This window comes from Rhinopithecus roxellana, chromosome 14, assembly GCF_007565055.1.
Source record: "Rhinopithecus roxellana isolate Shanxi Qingling chromosome 14, ASM756505v1, whole genome shotgun sequence".
In the NCBI taxonomy this organism is placed as follows: domain Eukaryota; kingdom Metazoa; phylum Chordata; class Mammalia; order Primates; family Cercopithecidae; genus Rhinopithecus; species Rhinopithecus roxellana.
In genome coordinates this window covers 70,330,137-70,351,150 of record NC_044562.1, presented here as the reverse complement: position 1 = coordinate 70,351,150, position 21,014 = coordinate 70,330,137, and the positions used below count along the sequence as shown (strand labels likewise).

At 39.7% G+C, this 21,014-nt stretch overlaps 1 protein-coding gene across 2 annotated transcripts in view; it reads right to left on the bottom strand.

Moving 5' to 3' along the window:
• The window catches only part of PDE11A (phosphodiesterase 11A), a 482,346-nt gene that overhangs the window by 93,225 nt on the left and 368,107 nt on the right, over window positions 1-21,014 (bottom strand). For both annotated transcript variants that reach the window (XM_010382456.1, XM_010382461.1), the window contains 2 exons: window positions 8,298-8,444; window positions 7,930-8,037 (listed from right to left, as the gene is read on the bottom strand). In XM_010382456.1, the coding sequence (XP_010380758.1) occupies window positions 7,930-8,037; window positions 8,298-8,444 (255 nt within the window). The remainder of the gene's footprint in view (window positions 1-7,929; window positions 8,038-8,297; window positions 8,445-21,014) is intronic.

Here is a 21,014-nt window from a genome sequence, read left to right as displayed (position 1 = left end):
ATTCCAAGGGTTTTGAAAGACATGGTTTCTCAAGGAAGTGCCTCCTCTAGAAGAATCTGCACACCATATTCCTAATCTGTGTCATCGTGCCTTCGCTGATCTATAGATGGCTTGAATTTTAAGGCCTTATGAGCTCGGGGAGAAAGGCAGTATTTATAGAAGAAGCATTTAATTTCTGGTATTTTTAAATTTCTGGTACATAAGAGTGTTGCAGGGTCACTGTCTGGGGTCTTTGGTACATTATTAAAATCAAATTTATTTCAGCCAAAAAATGCTCTTTGAAGGTTTTATTGTAAATGTCACAAACAAGATATTCATATCATCTTAAGAAAAAGAAAAAAGCCCCAATTTGCAATGCTGATGGCTGGTCCAGCTTTGCTGAGTCATCCTTAACATGAAGAGTCTGCTTGTGAAACTTACATCTCCTAATGGAGGCTGATGGTTCTGTAAGAAGGGTGCCTTCAATCACCCCCCAGTTCAGCACATATACCAGTCATGGGTGGATCACAGTGATCAGAGAATTGTTAAGGCAATGTTAGGGCTCCGTGTGCATGGACAGCAAGCACAGTATGCTTCTTTTTGAGACCCTATTTTATTTGCTTTGTGATGGAATGGCGACCACTCAACATATAGATCCTAGGGGCAGCCTGATGGGTATCAAACTGTTCCATATGCTTCAAGGCAATAATATTGAGCAGAGGACTGTCTCAAGCTTTGGAGTGGAAGCAGATTTCAATTGCTTACTAGGAGTGCTTATGAGTATTTAGACTACTGGCTGTCGCAGCATACCTTCTTTTTAAAAAAACATCTTACCTTTGCCAATCAGAGACAGTGTGTGATGAAAGCATAAGGGGGAGAACAGGTATGCAACCACAAACTTCAACGGAAGGGAAAAAAATTCCTACTGAGCAAACTACAACACCTATATTTAGTGGTCATACTCCCTTGGCATTTACAGTAATGTTTGTCTACCAATATTTGGGTCTGCTGAGCAGAAAAGGGGGCACCTCAGCCCCATTTTGAGGTCCAGAGTCCAGAACCTTTCCAGCTGATAGGGAATCACCATCTAGGTGACCAACACGCTCACATGTCTCCTTTACCAGAGTACGCAATGCAACAAGCCAGTTGCAGGTTGTCTAATTATCCATGGGAACGGGACAGTTTTGATTGAATTTGCTTCTCTTTCTTTTCAAGATGAATGCAGCCAAATATTGCTCTGTCATTAATCAAATATTGATTTAGGCCTAAATGATCCTTTCCTTACCAAGCTCAGAGTTGGAAAGACCTTACAGTCTATATATAATTGACTTTCTTTCCCAACCAGAAGCTTCTGAAGGCACTTACTATCAAATCATAAAACCTTAGTCATGTTTTGGGAATATGTTGACCCTTAGCCTCAACTAAGGTTGCAAGTACTTGTCCATGTAAGTCTCAGAAAGGCAACACAGTCTGGTACAATTATATATGTTGTGTAGATGTTTGATGCATACATTTAAAAATTGAATTAATTTATATATAACTTTATTATTCTATTACATTTATAACCACTTCTGAGGTTTAATTTTTAACCCATTTAGCATAATTTTCAAATTCTTTATTTTGGAGAGTTAAAAACATACAAAAAATAGAATACTATTAATATAATGAACCCAATGCAGTCATAGACTAACTTCAGCAGGAATCCAGGTTTTGTGACTTGTTTCATCTGTCTCTTCACATGCAGCATGTGTTTGTTTTGTTTGTTTGCTAGAGTATTTCAAAGCAAACCTCTGATATCCGTCAACACTCTTTATTTCATTCTCAGGAAGTCCTAATGTGGTCAAATAAAATTTGCTCAATATATTTCTGCTCTCTTATTTTGATAAAATGTACAAAAAGATATTCAAATAGTATAATGAAATTTTCAACTAAATACTAAGACTTGCGAAAGTTGAGGTTTCTACATCAAAAGATAATAAATAAACATAGCTGTATGTATATAGCACATATAATGCATTTTACAATGAACCAAAAGAAAAAGAGTATCAGATTCTTAAGGACTTAGCTTTCAACCCTAACAATACTTGTGCTTTACGACGTTTTTTTGAGGACAAGGATGGCAAGTTTTGTCCATGTTTGGAAATATAATTTATATTTTATTTCTGATAAATTACCAGTGAACTGCATATAATATAACATATGGTTTATGACCGTAGAAAATGAAGCAGATCACTTGGTGCACATTAATTGTGTAGAAAGACAGATCTCTCAAAATGCCACAGAGCCCAGGTTGGTGAATTTCAAGAATTTGAGGCTTCTTCAAAGCTTACCCCAATTTTTATTAGCCATAATTGAGCCAAAACTAAATATGAGACCCATGAAAACTTAAAACTTTTTATAGCTCCAAACTTAACACCCTTAGGTGCCAGGTTTCAGTCCCAAGAAAGTGCCACTGGGAAATCATACACCGTGGAAAATGGAGGCTGTGATAAATGACGGTGGCTCTGCTGCTGGGTCTCCCTGACCTGGAGGATTTGGCTAGCGTCATAAAACACAAAGAGACAGATTAAGCAGTTTACCAACATCATAAAAATCTCAAGAATAAATTTACTTTAATCAAAAATCCTATATTGTAACTAGGCAGCCCCAGCCTCAAAACTACAGACATTTACGTGTAAGCCTGTGTCCATGAGCAAGAGGTTATACTTTCCCTGTAACGTCGGACATGATTATGTTCATACACTTTTACAATTTACATGTCCTAAGAAAAATACCCAGCTCTGGCTGACGGTGTGGGAGAATTTATTTTCACTAGAAAGGGAATGACCCATAACTCATGAATGGCAGCGCTTAAAGTGAGTTATGGAGGTTACTCTCCTGTGAGAGGAAATGGATTGGATTATCCTTCTGCCCAATTGTATGTTTGGTTATTAGCACACCACGTTCTTAATTATGTGCAGCTTTGCTTTTTTTCTTTTATAAAATAAATGTGGATAAAGGGAATGTCAGCTGGAAGCATAGAGTGCCTAATTGGGGCTCTGAGATGTAGTCAGAGAGAATAAAAATAGAAACCTTTTTTAAATGATTAAAAGAGAGGAGCCTTAAATGTAATTTAAACACAGTATTCAAATTGATTAGCCCCATAGTTAATTTATTGTGTCTGGCGCTGATATTCTGCAAAAACATTTAAAAATTATTCCTTTTATACATTAAAAATTTGCCATCTTGTAGGTTACATCTGCATGAAGATTAAAGAGTTGGTTGTTCTATCATGTAGATTTTATTATGTTATTATGATAATGCTGCCATTTATTTAAAAGTAAATATAACAAGTTACTACTTTTATTGATAAGAAAATGCAATGTAAAAATATTTGATGATTACAAATATGATTACTGCTTATTACTTTATTTTAGTCATTTACAGAACAAAACATCTAGATCTCTCTCTTTGTAACTTCCAGTGTTACAATCTACAAAGGAATTCAATTTCTGTTGAGAGTAGGATTCTGATTATTGAGTAAAAATATTTTATTTAAAATTTCAATTGGTTCTGTATTTCTTGGACAGGGAGGGAGGAGTTTCAGCTGTGCTTCTAAGATCTTCCAGAAAGAATTTTCTACCTCTAAAATCAAGGACTTTCCTCAAAACTGCAGTCAGAGGACAGAACGTTAGCCTCAAGCTGGTGAATAGGATGGATTTTCTCCCTAAACATCCCTTCTGCTCTCTAGTTTGAATTATCAATAAAATGGTTTGGCTTATCTCTGAAAATAACCTTGTTGACAACACAAATATGGATTTAAACATGCTACCTCCACATTAAGATTTAAGAAGCCCCCAGTAAATGTCAGGGGGTGTCAATGTGTTTGCTGTGATACTTGGTTATTATTAGTGTTTAACTGCAATTCCCCACCAGCGCCACTCTGCCAGCACCACCATAAATTTTAATGTGATCATGTGCTCTTCTCTTTTCATATCCAGTGAATTCTGCAAGATCATAATATTCTATATGAACCCTAGCTGAACCTTAGTGTGATATGAAGAAAGAACAAAATTTCAAGCAATGATAGTTGTTCATCATTTTATAGCTTTTTTTAACTGGACACTGAGCAGCATGGTTCCTTGAATAATATTACCCTAAACTAAATTCACTCATTCAATTAATCTTTATTGATATCCTACAGGATGCAGGGCATGGCCCAAAGTGCTAATGAGTACATTTATGGGATAGTAAAGAATACTGACTCTTAAAGAAATCTTTTTTTTCCCCTTGGAAAATCTGTCAGAGCTCATACATCATTTATAAAACCGAAAAAAATGTCTCTGCAACCTTGGCACCACTACATGCCTTTTATTTTACAGAACACAAACAAAAGCAGAGTCATTTCCTATATCTAGTCTACATCGTGAATTTAAGAAATATGTCCATCATCTTTCATCATGTATTTATAGTTATAATTTATTTATTACGTATGTGCATCATGGAATATTTGTTCTATAAACTCCTATTAGTAAAGACAATTTATATGATGATCACTGATCTGCAGGTTTTCTTCCTCATTTTAACCACAAATAGTAACTGTTACTACGTACTGTATTCGTCGGAGGAATTCAAAGTATTTGGGAAATTTTAACTACCTAATTATCTCTTTAAAAGCAAAGAATAACATTGAAGCTTTCAAATTTATAAATGTGAAATTTCAGACCAGAGGCATGAAACAAATTAATAAGTCATTAACAGGGTTCCCAGTGAACAAAATGCTCATCATTTTATATCATTTGCCTGTCCTACAGAGTAGTTTTTTTTTTTTTAATATCTAAAGGAACAAAACCGCTTTGTTACCTAGACATGAACCTGAATACTTTTGCAAAACACAATGCTGAGTCAATAGGTTTATTTTCCACCCATGAAGTGATTTTAGGGTTAAAGGTTAGGAAGCTGGGGCATATATTTATAATTTGCTCGTCCTGTCGTACGTGGTGCCAAAATTTGTTCAGCAGTGACACAGAACTATGCATCTCCCCATTCCCAGAGACAATGGGCTTGGAAAAATACACAATCACAGATTTAAGGTCACACGGAGAACACTATTATTCACGTTAACAGTATGATATGCAAGGTGACAGTCATAAAACAGGCCCATCCTGATGGGAGAGGCTCTTTTCCGACAGACTGGTTTTGTTGCTATCTCTTTTAGGAAAAACATTTATTTTGTGGTGGCAGTGCTAGAAGAAGCACTTTCAAGGAAGGTTGGTAAGGTTTTTTTTCCCCTCTTTTCTGGAAACCAGCTGGGAAACTTTGCCTTGGAGCGCCATCTAGAGGAAACCTCAGCACACACACGCTGTGCTTTCTTAGCTTTATGACATTAAACAGGCTGTATCCAATGGTTGGTATATAGTGAATTTCTTTTCTTTCTTTCTTTTTTCCCCCCTAGGTTAATAGAGAATTTTGGTTCTAACACAACCCACAGACAGGAAATATGAGATCCCTGGAATGGAAATTTAATCACTGATTAAGATCAAAACATTGAAAGGCTTTCAGAGTCTTCAGGAGTGCCCAAAACATGAGTGCCCATTGGTGGAAAGAAATAGGGCATCATTTTACCATAGGCCAAGGTCACATTCCAGAGATGAGAATTGATGAGTGAGTTAAATTTATTTTTAGCTACACTGATTGAGTAGTCTTTGTTACTTCTGTAATTATTTTCTTCATTACAAATTTCTGATTAACCAGATTGACCCAAGTCAAGTTTGGAGAAGATAACTTACTCTAGAGAAAAACAAATGTTGACACTTTCAACCTACTGTAACCCTTGGTTAAGTTCAACAAAATGTAATGAGCAGAAAATACTATATTTTCCAGATGTGGCTACTCAATACAATGTGAAAGAAACCAAAATAACATTGTATTCTTTCTGAAGTCATGTTTTTGTTTTGTGATCTCCTCCACCCACCCTCCTTAGAGAAATTTAACAATGAAGTCTCCGCTTTCTGTGTTAGCATGAATGCGAAAAAACAAAACCTAAGCCTTCTCCAACAATGCTGCTCTTCAACGTTGCTGAGCATGCTTGCAAAAACAATTGCACCCTGGAAATAATCTGACTATATGAGCATCCCCATTGTGGTGACATAGTTTAAGAATTCTATTTTCTTCAATTTCTTGGAAAGGATCAAAATTGCCCCTATAATGGAAGTACCCACTGCAGAAAACTGGGTATATATTTCCTTTTGCTCCTAAGTGTCCACCGTGACCCTGGTGCTCTTGCCGGTTTCCCCTATTCCAACTATTTTAAGGCTTGTCATAAAAATCTGTCTCTGTCTTTGACATTTCTAACTCAAAAATGTCACAGCCATTTCTTTTCCCTTCATTGAACAGGATTCCTGCTTACTTATTTTGGCAATTCAGCATAAATCCATAGGTTTTCCAAAATAAAGGGGTAAGAAGTTTTTTATTAACTGTCCTCTGTGGGCCAGACACATGAACTCTGTACACAAAAAAATTATACCTTGTTTACTGAGGTGTGCTATGGAAAAACAAAATGAAGATTTTTTTTTTCCCAAGCAATGGTTGTCACTTGAGCCATTAAGCCTCATGGTTCAAAGCATCTTCCTTTCTCACTTGACTGGCTCACTCCTCTGATGGTGGATGCAACAGAAGAATGGAACCAGTCCAGTTTTCCCAGGCCAGTCTGCCTGTTTCTTAAGCAGTCGAGGACCCAAAGCACAAGTCCCTAGTACAAAAGACATTCTGGTCCCATCTTCTATGCCAGATGCACATTTCAGCTCATGTCAATTCAACATACATTTTTTGAAAACCCACCAAGTACATGACAGAGTGCAAGGCGCTGGTGCTACCCTCGGTAAATGGTGGTTGAGCAAATAAGTAGATGTTGTTGAAAGAACAAGAAATGATCTCTTCCCTCAGCAGCTTACTCTATAGGAGGATGACAGATTTGTAACTTAAAATACACAGTAGCAAGAAAGATGTGTTGTACTAGATACAGTACAGGGAAAGAAGTCATTATTGATGATTTGGGAGAAAGGGGAAGACTTTTGTAGAAAAACTGGCACTCGATCAATGCCTTAAAGAATGAGTAAAATTTTAATAGGCAGAAAATGAGGCAGAGATTTTTCTTTTTTTTTGAGGAAGAAGCAGAACAGAATCATCTTTGTTCACTTGGACCAAAGGAAAATGCATTTCATTTAGCGCTGTGATTTTCTGTTTAAATTTTAGTCTGGCTGCAAAAATATAAGGTATTTGCTTTATGTTGGAAGAATCCAAGACTCACGTTCTCTTTTGTGGTATGGCAATTTGTTTACACACACCCACAGATATGTACGTACATATGTGTGTATATATAACTATGAGACCAAAGAAACCAACATATTTAAGCCAGAAAACATTTTACTTGATGATAGCGTAACAATGTAGTAGAAATTATGCCAAAACAAGCCTTATTTCTTGCCAAAAGAAGTAAATAGAGGATTTGTTTCAATCTTTGCCACAAACATTTGCTTTCGGATTAAATTCCAAGGCTTACCTCTGCCCAGCTGTGTTAGATATCTCCGTGAAACAGACTGGCCACCATCACTGGGTCAAAACCCGGTGGGACGGAGATTTTAAGGCAAGTAAGCCCTAAACCTGGGGAGCGCGCACTCCTACCCCTCTTTTCCCCTTGGCCTCCCTGGGCATTGTCTCAAATGGGCATCCTCTCAGGATTTCCATATTCCTGTGGGTGATGTTCATACCTCCCTACTGGGGGACTCAACGATGTTATAGCTTTCAAGCTCAGAAATTGCTGGCACATATATACTTTCATAACAAGGGCAGGTAAGTTCCAACATAAAATGATCACATGGTAATTTTTCAGAGAAATGGAAACATAAAGGAGAAGGCCTGCCAGTTCCTGTGAATGAGGAATGATCTTCCACCATTGCTAAGCACACTTACGGTTAACATCGCGAACATCAGCTGACACACGTTGAAGGCATGTCTCCAGTTGTGGTACAGAACCATCCGATAGTTTTTCCTCACTGTCAAAAGCCACCTACACAGTGTCTGAAATGGGAGGGAGAGGGTGCGTCAGGCAGTTGCAAGTGATTCCAGTGGACCCTTATCTCAAAAGTGCCTTATGTCTGAGTAACCCTCAATGATCAAAGGCCTTCCACAAACATCTCTTCTGGTTCTTACAGTAATCCCATGAGGTGTGCAGGGCAGGGATTATCATCCCCATTTCGTATTTGGGAAACTGGTGGTTCAGAGTGCCTAACACGTTGTCCCAGGTGAACTGCTTGGATCACCCAAGACAGACATCTTACCTCATAGTCAATTTTAAATTTCTGTACCATCCCCAGCTCCATGAACATCCGGAGAGCAGCTGTGATCATGGCATCAACGTCAAGAGAAAAGTCATCAAAATGAATGTCATCGATGGCAAGTTCTGACACCAGAGGGATGTTGGCTGCCTACAAAAGCAAAGACATAAGTCAAGCCAAGTTCACCAGCTTTTCTAAACCCCCATCCTGCTCTCCTCCCCTGCTTATCAGAAGTGCCACATAAATCAGGCCTGACCTGCACTTACACCCTGATACAGCTAAACTCTGAGCTGTAAATGTCTTTTGTTTCTGAACTGCAAATGCCCCAAGCAAATGAAGGTGGGGGCAGAGGGGCGGGGGGCGGGGGGCAGGAGGGAAACTAATCTGAAGATAAAATACACACACTGGATCTAGTCTGCAGAATTTAGAATACAGCACTGTCAAGTTTATGGAAACCGTGGTCATACAATATATTCTGATGCATATTACAGAGCACTAAATGCAAGAAACATCTGGGCAGCCAGCAGCTGTGAATTTTAATTGATGCTATTCAGGAGAAGGAGATGGGAATACACCACTTTGCCTTGTTTCTTCTATCCTTATATCCTGTAGCTTGCACGTGTTCTTTGTTACACACGTGTTCTGTATATTCATAATGATTGAAAGGATCAGACAGCACATCTCTGGTGGGAAATATGTTGCCTTAATAAAATAGAGATATCTGGAGGTTTAGCATAAACATATGTTTCACTGAGATCAATTTTGCTGTCTTGTTTAGCTTCATTCTATATAAATACACAACATAATTATAATACTGGTCATACATATTCAAGGTTTTCAAAACACCCATGTTAGGCAACTGTCAATCAGCTGTCCCACAAATGAGCCTAAAAAGGAGAAAAAGAAAATCTTGGGAAATCATTTGTATGGTGATTTCATTGGCTTTACCGTATTCTTTGGATCACTCTTGGTAAGGGAGTCACTTTTATATTTTCAGGTTATCAGAGACCATTCTGTATTTATATTCCCATCTATTCACTGAGTTTAAATTACCCTGACAGTAATTTATGCCCTGGAGCTACTTACTTTGGCTAAGAGATTCAATCCAACTCTGGCTGCTCCAAGCATTCCAGAAAACACATCATTAATCCTTCCTTCCCAACTCTATGCTCCTCCATAGGTGGAGCTTAGTTTTCCATGTACTTGTAATTAATTCAACCCCGAAACTCTCTACCAGTTGTCTAAGTCTCCTCTCAAAATGTTCATATGCTTTGGGCATTCCATCAGTTTCATGAATAAATCACCCCTGGAACTTCCTGCATTTCTCGAATCTAGACCAACTATCTTCTATGTCTGATATGTAGTTTTCATCGTAGGATACTCCTTCACCGTAATTATAGTGATGTCTTTCTCTCTCTCTTTTGTTTCTCTAGCCCACATCTTTCTCTTTCTTGGTTTCTCTTGTCATTTTGGTGAGACACATCCTCTAACAGATTCCCAAGAAAAGGTGTGAGGTAGATTTGTGAGGCTGTGCAGTCTGAAATGTTTTTGTATTACTGTCACATTTCATTAACAGTTTGTCTAGGTAAGATTCTAGGTTGGAAATCATTCTATTAGAATGTTAAAGGCATTGCTCTTTGAGCTTGCGATGTTACTTTTGAGAAGTCAGAAGCTATTCTGGGCTATTATACTTTGAAAATAACTCCCCCTCCTACCCAGTTTGTGTAGAATTTTTTTGCTTCAAGAGTTCTGAAATGTCATGGAAATGTGCCTTGGTGTGAGTTTATTTTCATTTATTATCCTAGGCACTTTGTAAGTCTTTTCTTTCTTTCTTTCTTTTCCCCCCCAGTGTATCTATTACAGGTTTTTGCTTTGTAGTTACCATGAGGCTTAGCTTTAGCTGTAGTAAACTATTTTAAAGGCTTATCTTTAGCTATAATAAATTATTAAGATGACATCTTAATTCTGATTGCAACAAAAGAGAGAAAAAAACGACACTTAATTCCATCCTCCACTGCACTTTGATTTTTTGTTGTCACTTTAAATCTTGCTTTATTTATTTATTTATCATACTTTAAGTTCTAGGGTACATGTGCACAACATGTAGGTTTGTCACATATGCATACATGTGCCATATTGGTTTGCTGCACCCATTAACTCATTATTTACATTAGGTATATCTCCTAATGCTATCCCTCCCCCCTCTCCCCACCCCACGACAGACCCTGGTGTGTGATGTTCCCTGCCCTGTGACCAACTGTCATCATTGTTTGATTCCTACCTATGAGTGAGAACATGTGGTGTTTGGTTGTAAGCCCTTTTCTTAATTGGAAAATTATGTCTTTTAATTCTAGAAAAACATTTTAAAATAAGCTCTTTGAAGATTTCTTCCTCCCTTTTATTTTTCTGGAATTCCCTTAACTTGACCTTTGGACTGGCTTGTCTTTCTTTTCTTTTCTTTTCTCTTCTCTTCTTTTCTCTTCTTTCTTCTTTCTTTCTTTCCTTTCTCTTTTAGTTTTAATTTTCTTTTTCTTTCATGTTTTTCATTTCTCATATGTTTTATTTCTTTTCCTTTTTGCTCTGTTTTCTAGGAAATTTCTTCTTACTGTTGAGATTTTAATACCACGGTTTTCATTCTAAGAACTCTTCTTTTGTCGTCTGGATATTCCTTTTTATATATTTTTAATAGCACCCTAATTTTATTTCAGAGATACAATATTTTCTCTTACCTGCCTGAGGATGTGAATGACAATTCTATTTGTCATTTTCTTCTCCTTTTATAATTTGCTTCACTCTCTGTACTTTGTTTTAGTCTCTTTTTTTAAATTGTGGTACAAATACTGTACCGTGTACAGTACAGTATTGTTAACTATATGCCCAGTATTGTTAACTATATGCCCATTGTCATACAACAGATCTCTAGAACTTTTTCATCTTGCATGGCTGTAACTCCATACCTATTAAACAACTTCCCATTTCCTCCTCCTCCCAGCTGCTGGCAACCACCATTCTTTCTGTTTCTATGAGTTTGATTACTCTACCTCATACAAGTAGAATCATGCAATATTTGTCTTTTTTTGTCATTGGCTTATTTGACTTAGCATAATGTCCTCAAAGTTTATCCATGTTAAAGCATATGACAGGTTTTCTTTTTTCTTAAACTGAATAATATTCCATTGCATGCATACAGCACATCTTTGTTCTATTCATCAATCAATGATTTCATCTTTTTCTTCATCAGCCAACTTTCAATAAATTATTTAATACATTAGAGGCTTTAGAAATATTAGAGGTTTTCCTTAGCGGCCTGGTAATCTTTAGTTTTCCACTCCTGTGTAAAAGTGGGGCTCTAAAAGTTTCTATTGGAGCTTCTGGGGGCTTCTCTGTAGGGGGAATGTGTCTGACCTGGGGAAACCACCAAATGTCAGCATCTTTGTGTCTTTACTCTTTAGCTACTCAGAATCCCCAGAGAAGAGTCTTCTAGCTGGAGCCTAGTGGGGAAGCAGGTTGGAGGAGGAGTCTCAGCATTGGTCTCCTGTTCGTTCAGTCCTCCTGTTTTCACCCTGCACACCCACCCTCACGCTCTGCACTGACAATTCCCTAACTTGAAGACCCACGATTATACTCTCTCCAGACGACAAGCCTCTAGTCTTTATGGAGTAGGGAGTAGAACAAAGGATCTGGGGCTCTAACTGCTTTTTCCTGTTTATAAGCCCACCTTCATTTGCACTTTCAAAGGTACTTAATTAGTCAATTCCTGAGCTATTTGTGGGGAGGAGTCTATGGTATAAATCTGCTTGCCTCTCAGCTTTTCCTAATGCTAGGTTATTTTGGCTGTCTTGAGTTTGCTAAATTACTTCCTATTCATCCATCTGTTTTCCAGCGTCCAAAATTTTGTCACTGTTAAGTCCCTTCCCAATTTCTTTGGCTTTGAGAATTTATGCATTAAAAAAAAAAAAAAAAAAAAAAAAAAAAAAACCTTTATTTTTGTTTTAGTAGTGCATGGGGAGACAACAAAAGAAAATGGGTGTAGTTGATCTATCATCTTTATCCAAAAATCAATGAAGTTATCTTTAGTAAATGATACCTAGAATGGTCAGCTTGGAGAACTCAGAGGGAAGCCAGCCTTTAGTCTGTAGGCCCTTTGTTTCTATGTGCACAGGCCTGGCTGCAGGCATGTAGATCTCTTTCTCTTATTCTGTGCCCCTGTGGGTTCACTTTTGCCAGTGAACTCACTTATTAGGCTGTAATAATCTTAGAGGCAGATGCCATGTTTTTTTTTTTCCTTAGGGAAGCTCCAGAACAATTCTTTACTTCTATCATGTGTTTGAGGGTTTGTAAATGGAGAATACCAAGATCTCAGAAATATCTGTGCTTGCTGTAATTTGTTCCAACTCAAAATCAAATGTTAGTGAAAAAACACTTTTCAAGAGATAGAGGTCCCGTCCCAAAGGACACAAATCTTTCTGGTCTCAGGAGAGAAGTTTGGTTCTGAATTGGCAAAGGAGGCTGAACCTTGTTACAGTTTGTTACCAAAGAAGCAGAAATGGTGATAGAGGCAGCACTGCTCCACTCCAAGTGGCCCCTGTCTTGTAGATTATTAATAGTGTATTCCCCGATACCATTATAAATCCTCTACCTTTCAAAGGCACTAAATTCACTTAATTATCTTAAAAATTAAAGAATATAGGAATTTTTTTCATTATGAAATGTTAATGGAAAGGAAATAAGAACATTAGGTTGAAAATGTAAAATGACCTCTGGTTCACCAAGACCCATCCTTATTGACCTTGTCTTTTTTTCCCCTAATAGGTTGATTGATCCGTGGTTAAATCACACCAGTCTGTAGATCACGCTGAGCCCTGCCATAAACCCTTGCTGGCACGTGTAGATGAAAGAAAGTTCTAAGCCTTTCAGGAATGACCATTTTCAGCTATTTTGAGAAGTCTGGGTAGTTTTCATCCCCACATTTCTGGGTTAAAGAGCAGGTTCTGGAGAAAACTGAAGAGTAACAGGCAGTATGTATCTTGAGCAGACAAGCATAGAGATCTGGTCTGCAAAAGATTTGGGAATAGCCTTCCATTGACAAATTCCTTGTTATAGAGACACAGTGCTCCCCGTTGCTTCCAGTAAACAGAAAATGAGATTGCATTTTCCAAACCTATAATTACTCTAGCCATAAGATATTAACAAAACAAATCAAAGTCAATTTCTCCAAGTGTCAGTCTTCAACTTTTAAATATTTATAAGGTGTCATATCCCTAAATCAAAGAGGAGTGCCACAATCCAAAATAACTGCTGAATTAATAGCCAGGAAATAACATTTGGATAAAAGAACCATTTACTTTACTGCAGCAATAAATGAAAACACAGAATTATGAGTCCTGGAGCTAATTTGAATAATGTTCAAGAAGTGAGACTCTAGCTGGCTGGAAGTACCTGATATCCTTTGACCATTCTTCTTCTTTGTTTGGGTCTTAATAGTTAAGTGGTTATCAAAGGGAGTCATAAAACTGCCTCCTCTAAAATTGAAAAGGTAGCTTTACGAAGAGGCCATAAAATGTTAAAATACAATCCTGGATCCCTTGACACATGAATATTACATTTTGTGATGCTCAGAAAATGGGAAGAAACATCAAAGTGGGTGGTAGTCCAGCCCCAGCAATTCAAAGGAAAATTGACTTGTTGCTAATTCCAGCCTACTCACTGTCTTAATCCTCTGGACAAAAGCCCTAGTCAGGGGCTTTACGATTCTGGGATTAATGGAGACAGGAGGTTGAGCTATGGTGATGTGGAAGGGACAGTAAAGTTCTTTCTTTTGCCAATATAATTATAGCCCTTATTATGTGCCAGATACTATTTTAGTATTATACTTTGCATATACTCACCCATTTGATGTTCATAAGAACCCTAAAAGCTTGGGAATAGTTTTAATTCCATGTTAGGATGAGGCAACTGAAATAGATAATGAATAAGTTGGTCAAATTTGCACAGTGTGATTGGCAGAGGCAGATTTGAACCTGGGGAGCTTTGTGCTAGCGATTGGCTCCTAACCATCACATTGCCTCTCAAAATGGGCCTATGCCAGGCAAGAGTCCCCCTTTCTGTATTATGCAAACTAAGTTGGGTGCATCATGGCTGGCGTTTGGGATTTATATCCAGATGACTAGCTTTTCAATCCATTTTTTATTATGAGCAGCCTGGACCCACGTGAGGGACAATGTTTCTGTCTTGTCTTATATAAAACTCACTTGGGAAAGTTTCTAAATTCACAACTGACTTTGGAATGAACCCAAATTGTTACTTTGTGTTGATTACAGCTAACCCAGAATCAACTCAAATACTCCCAAGATGATGCTGAAAAAATAACTTGTCTTCTGGGGGAGCAAACAATGAGGAGGTGACAAAGGAGGAGGTAAATGGTATTAGCAGAGCAGCAATGTTAGGAAAAAGTAAGCGTTTTTGCTTGATCCCAGGAGTTTGAGGCTGCAATACACTGTGATCACACCTGTGAATAGCCACTGCATACACTCCAGCCTGGGCAACATAGTGAAACCCCGTCTCTTAAAAAAAGTAGGATTTAAATTCTTCTGGCAATTGTTTTCTCTTAATGTCATTCATTAAATTTGCCTTGTAGTTGCCTAGAACACTCTTCACGACAGATACGGGCTCTCATCCTACCTTTAACACTTACTTGGCTGAGTGGCAGTGGGCAAGAAACTGAAGTAAGCCTCAGATTGAGCATTCTTTGTACAAACAATCACAAAATTGTGTTGCATGGCTGTTGTGAGGAGTGAATGAAATAATGCACACAGAACCTAGCCCAGTGCTTGGAAACAGGAAGTACTAAATAACGGTGCTGGCATGCTGGCGCTTGACATTGGTGTGTTGTTGTTATGCTCATTATGATTTTTATGCTGATAGCAGCCCCATAGAAGGATAGGGTGAGTGGAGAAGATTTTGGTACCTAGACTCTGAAGAGCCAAGCTCTATCCTCTGCCCCAGGAGACCTCCCAGTGTAATCCATTTTAATTCAGTACACATGTATTGTGCACCTAACTGTATGCCAGGCACTGGCATATGCTGTGGTTATGTTTGTAAAATCAGCATGGTCCCTGAGCTCGCAGCCTGTCAGAGGATACAGAGAAACTAACAGGCAATTACAGAACAGTATGGGTTAAGAGCTGCGATGGGGGAAACACGGGACACCACAGGAACCCCTGGGAGAGTTTAGTGAAACACATTCGGCTTCACGTTCCTGCCTTAATTCCAAACTGTCATTAAACCTCAGCTTTATAAAGTACATCCAGTAATTTAAACAGTTAAAAAATAGTTACTATGATCAAAAATGTTTAAAGGTCATACAGCATGTATCAAAACCTAAGAAAAGCTGTGGACTCCATACCTGAGATGCTCACTGCCTACTCAAGAAGAAAGAATAAACAATGATTCGTGGTAAAACAAAACAAAACAAAACAAAACCAGAGGCATAAAGTTCAGAGGCAACAACAGGAGTGAGCGTATGAGATGCCAAGAAGCACAAAGGAGGAGGACCATCTGATGTTGGCATTGGAGGGTGAATACAAGTTCACTAGGAGAGTAAGTAAGGAAACAGGGCAGAGAACAGCGCTGCCGAAAAGAGTTTCAGTCTCCCCTGAAGATGGTGCAACACCAGGAGGCACAGACAGAGGGCTCCATTGTTAACAAAAACAAACAAACAAACAAAACAAAAACAGTGCTTGGTCACAGAGATCCAAGATTTCCTCTAAGAGGCTTGGACCCCTTGGCTGCCTGAACAACTGTAAAACTTGAGTTCATCCAAGTAAAGGGCACCCGCTTTGCCAAGCTACAGTGGCCTCCGACCACAGTGCAGGCGCCTGGCTTGCATGTGACTCCAGGGCTGACTTCTGTTCACTGTCCATGCCAGGGTGACTCCCTCAACCCCTGGCAGTGACCAGTCTCCATTCTCTATGGTCAAACCTCCCAGAACTTCCCCTTTGAAGCTCTGGTCCCAATTTTAGTTGCGGCAGGTAACGAATGTGTGGGCCCTTTTCGTATGGGAAAGCATTGTCAGTGTTTCCTTTTCCCTTTCTTTGCTGCACTCAACAGCAAACCCTTTCTTTCCTCTAACTGGGAAAATTTGAAGACAAGACCAAGCAACTCTCTGTGTCCTCCAGGGGAAAGGAATTTGTTTTCGGTTGAGTGGGATTCTGGGTCTAATGGGCCGTCAGTTACCTGTTTTGAAAGAATCAGGGGAAAAGAGAGAGCACTCTAGAGCCAGAAGGAAGGACGGACGCGCTCCTGGGGGAGATAAGTAAGAGAGGAAGGGCCAGGCGTGGTGGCTTATGCCTGTAATCCCAGCACTTTGGGAGACCGAGGCAGGTGGATCACCTGAGGTCAGGAGTTTGAGACCAGCCTGGACAACATGGTGAAACTCCGTCTCTACTGAAAATACAAAACTTAGTACAAAAATTAGCCGGGTGTGGTGGTGGGCACCCGTAATCCCAGCTACTCAGGAGGCTGAGGCAGGAGAATTGCTTAAACCCAGGAGGTGGAGTTTGTAGCGAGCACTGCACTCCAGCCAGGGTGACAGAGTGAGACTCCATCTCAAAAAGAAAGAAAGAAAGGGGGGAGGGGAGGGAGGGAGGAAAGGAGGGAGGGAGGGAGGGGAATTTCCTCCCTTTCACAGAGATACAGGAATGGGGAAAGAGAAGAAAGGAGAGAGCCCCTGGGAGCATGGCTGCTGATCCTCGTGCATTTACTAGAAAGTGGATGCACCTAGCAAAGGACCCCCATGGAGGCAAAGGTCTCCCATGTTAGAGCTCCCATGAGCTAAGTGACAGTTGAATCAGATGGACTGTCCCACGTTTGTTTAAGTTGAAACCTCTCATTATTTGCATTGAAGAGTTCACCAGCTCTTCCTCCCATGGAAGAGTGGTGAGGACTTTAGCTCATCAGCATCCAGCACCTTACCCACTGACCACCCAATGGGAATGACACCTGTTTGGGCAATGCACCCTTGCTCAGTCACCAAATGCCCAATACCTATAAACACCAATAAAGCCAAGAAAGAGGCCAGGCGTGGTGGCTCACGCCTGTAATCCCAGCACTTTGGGAGGCCGAGGTGGGTGGATCACTTGAGGTCGGGAGTTCGAGACCAGCCTGACCAACATGGAGAAACTCTGTCTCTACTAAAAATACAGAAATTAGCTGGGCATGGTGGCACATGCCTGTAATCCCAGGTACTCTGGAGACTGAGGCAGGAGAATCACTTTAACCCAGGAGGCAGAGGTTGCGGTGAGCCGAGATCACGCCATTGCACCCCAGCCCAGGCAACAAGAATGAAACTCTGCCTCAACAAATAAATAAATAAATAAATAAATAAATAAATAAATAAATAAAATAAAGCACATTATTGGCTGGGTGCGGTGGCTCACACCTGTAATCCCAGCACTGTGGGAGGCCGAGGCAGTTGGATCACGAGGTCAGGAGAGAGAGACCATCCTGGCTAACATGGTGAAACCCCGTCTCTACTAAAAATACAAAAAAAAAAAAAAAGAAAAAATTAGCTGGGTGTGGTGGTGGGTGCCTGTAGTCCCAGCTACTCGGGAGGCTGAGGCGGGAGAATGGCATGAGCCTGGGAGGCAGAGCTTGCAGTGAGCCGAGATCACACCACTGCATTCTAGCATGGGTGACAGAGCGAGACTCTGTCTCACAAAAAAAAAAAAAAAAAAAAAAAAAGCCAAGAAAGAGAGGCAGGGTTCTGGATAGCTACAACCTACCGGAATGCTGGGAGGGTGGGAGTGGGAGGTGGAGAAGGCTTGCACACCTGAACTAGGTTGGGAAGCTGAAATGAAGAAGCTCAAAACTTCCTGAGAGCCAAGGCAGTGGTTAACGATGTCCCTGCTCCATAATTAATGTGTCGTGTAATTATTGTTGAAAGTCTGATGGACAAGGATAGGATGTGTCTGTCTTGTTTACTTTTTGTCCTAAGTGCTCATCACAGTCTTCACCACAATAGGCAGTACCTGGCACATGGGAGAAACTCATTAAATATTCATCAGATGAATGAATGAAGGTTTGATAATCCTGCGGAAAGTCATCTTACTAGTTTTTCCCAAACCATGCCAGGATATCCCCTGGTGAATTTGAGGTTGTGTGAAGTTCTTGCCAACCACCCTGGTGAATAGCTCACACTTAGATCACATGCACATGGAAATCCAAGATCAGGTAATATAGGTGAGTCAAGTTGCCTTCTAAGTTTGTGTGAATCCAGTGGTCCATTTTTTATACATCACTGGGGCAGTTTGTAGTAGAAAACACATAGAAGAGTCCCTAACCCTGTGACCCTAATCTTCAAGTTCCAATCTGAGCTCACCAGCTGGGTGACTCTGAGGTTAGCCTGCTTCATCCCTCCAAGAAAAAGGTGGGTCCTTGCAGGGTGGATGTGTGAGTGCAGCATGGTGGCTCTGTGAGTTCGTCATGAATTTCTTATAGTGTCCTTCTTTCTATGTCTTAGTAGCAGGAAAGTGATGGAAGGAAGGAATTGCTCTTGGGGGAGAAAAGAGGTAGTTAAGCTTGTGTTGACTGCATTACACATCAAGGTTTAGAGATGTGAGATAAGAATTCCTGAAAGATGATGCTGCCAGTCAAGCATGATCTTTCTAGCTTAGAGATTGCCGCCTTTTGTCTTGGTCCTGTCCAGAACTAACATGCCCTCCATGTACTGCTTCTTAACTCACATGCTCAGTTGAATCTTAATGACTTCCTGCCTATCTCAACCTCAACCTGCTGCACTGTGGGTCTTTCTTGAGTCCTCACTGACCCTTCCTGCTGCAGCCTCACCAGAGAGAGGGAAGGCACAACCACTGTTGCTTCTTCCATATTCCATGGTGCTTGATAGCACACAGGCATGAGACAACAATTCAATGACTGTTTCAGTGACTAGGCAGAAAAAGAAGAAACAAAGAAAATAATGAGAGAGCTTGTTCACCAGCAGGAAATGAGGCTGTCTGGGAACATCGGCCTCTAGAGATGGACCAAGGTTTGTAAACTAATAATAGAGACCACATGAGTTGGTTTAGCACTTTAGTGTCAAACAGCTAAGCCTAATGAACATCATATTCCCTTGTTTCTGTAGTTTAAAATGTCAAGTTTATCAAAGCATTGCCAGTAACAATAAGTCAAAGGAACAAGCCAACACTAATATGGAACCAAGCTCTTAACACACAAAAGACAGCAAGGGGCATCAAGCCTCAAGGCCTGTGAAATGGTAGAGAACAATGTTAGAGGGCAAAGGGAACTGGAGGCTCAACTTCCTGTTTCTATCATTTTGTTCAAAGTTAACCTGATCTTGCCCTGCTTGTACAGGGGTGATGAGTGCCAATGGTCCTGTTACAAAGTACTGCATCCCACCGTGGAGCAAAGCCAGTGAAGGGTGAAACTGGAACCTTGGGGTTAGACTTAGTAGCTAATGGCAATAGTGGGCCACCTTGAGGATGAAGAGGACAGTGCAGAGCCACTGCCAGGAGAGGGGTTTTGTTTGGGTTTTCTATTCATGTTACTAACTGGATCCCATGCTCTTCCTCAATCTTGTCCTGTACCCCAAGCTCCCATATTTTGGCCTGCTATTTGGAGATCGGAGTGTACTCTGTCACCAGTGACACAAGAGGCTAGTTACCCAATCATCACCTTCCAGTGAACTGGTCAGAAGAAATGTTTCAAAATCTATGCATTCAATATAAACACTTTCTCATCCTGTGCATCAAGAAGTATCGTAGAGCCTCTTTGTCACTTCTGAAACAAAGCATCTCTTTGCTGTTGTCTCAACGTTCAGTTAAGTGTCTTCATAGAGAAAAATAGACTCTCGTTTCCATGTTTTTCATTGTTCCTCTATGCAGCAAGATAAATAAGAATTTATGTACTTTTACTTATAAATCTAGTAAATATTTATATTGTTTTTTGCCATAAAAGCACATGAAGCATTATAAGAGAGGTTTCTACTCTTAGGACTGAATAAAGTCACCACTCGCAGTGAAGAAGTAATCTGTCAAGTGAGGCAAAGAGGGCTGTGTGTCCTGATTTCTGAGCCACAGTTCCCTCTCTTGAATTGTACCTGGATTTATTCTTGGCTGGCTGTGGTCTTCCTGAACACACACACAAATACATGCATGCACACAATGTCATGGTTTAATCTGCTCTTTGACTTCTCTCAGATATTTTATTAGTCCATTCTGTCTTCAGTTCTGGTAGACTGTTATTCCACACTGACAAACATTTGAATTTTGCCTGGATTGTGTTGTTGGTGAAATATGTTAGTATCTGACTTAAGCTGAATATGGTGGACAGAGCAAAACTACCTTGGAAATGAAATTATATTTGAATAACCCATACTAAGGTCAGTGAAGATATTCATAAATTTAACAACTCTAATAGCTTTAATTTAAAAAATTAAGAACTCAACCATGTTTAGACAGGTTGACTAGTTTTGTCAGTGCTGGGTGGAACACGCATTAGAAATTTTTTTCTTCATGGTGCATTTATTAAGACATATTGTGTATCAACCATTGTGCTAAGTGCTTTATAGTATTTCATTTAATCCTGCAACAACCCCATGGGTAAGATTCTATTACTAGTCCCAGTTTAGCCTCCATAGCACAGATGAAGTATCTGAGGTTAAGAAGATAAGCAACTTTCTCAAGGTCACATAACTAGAAAACT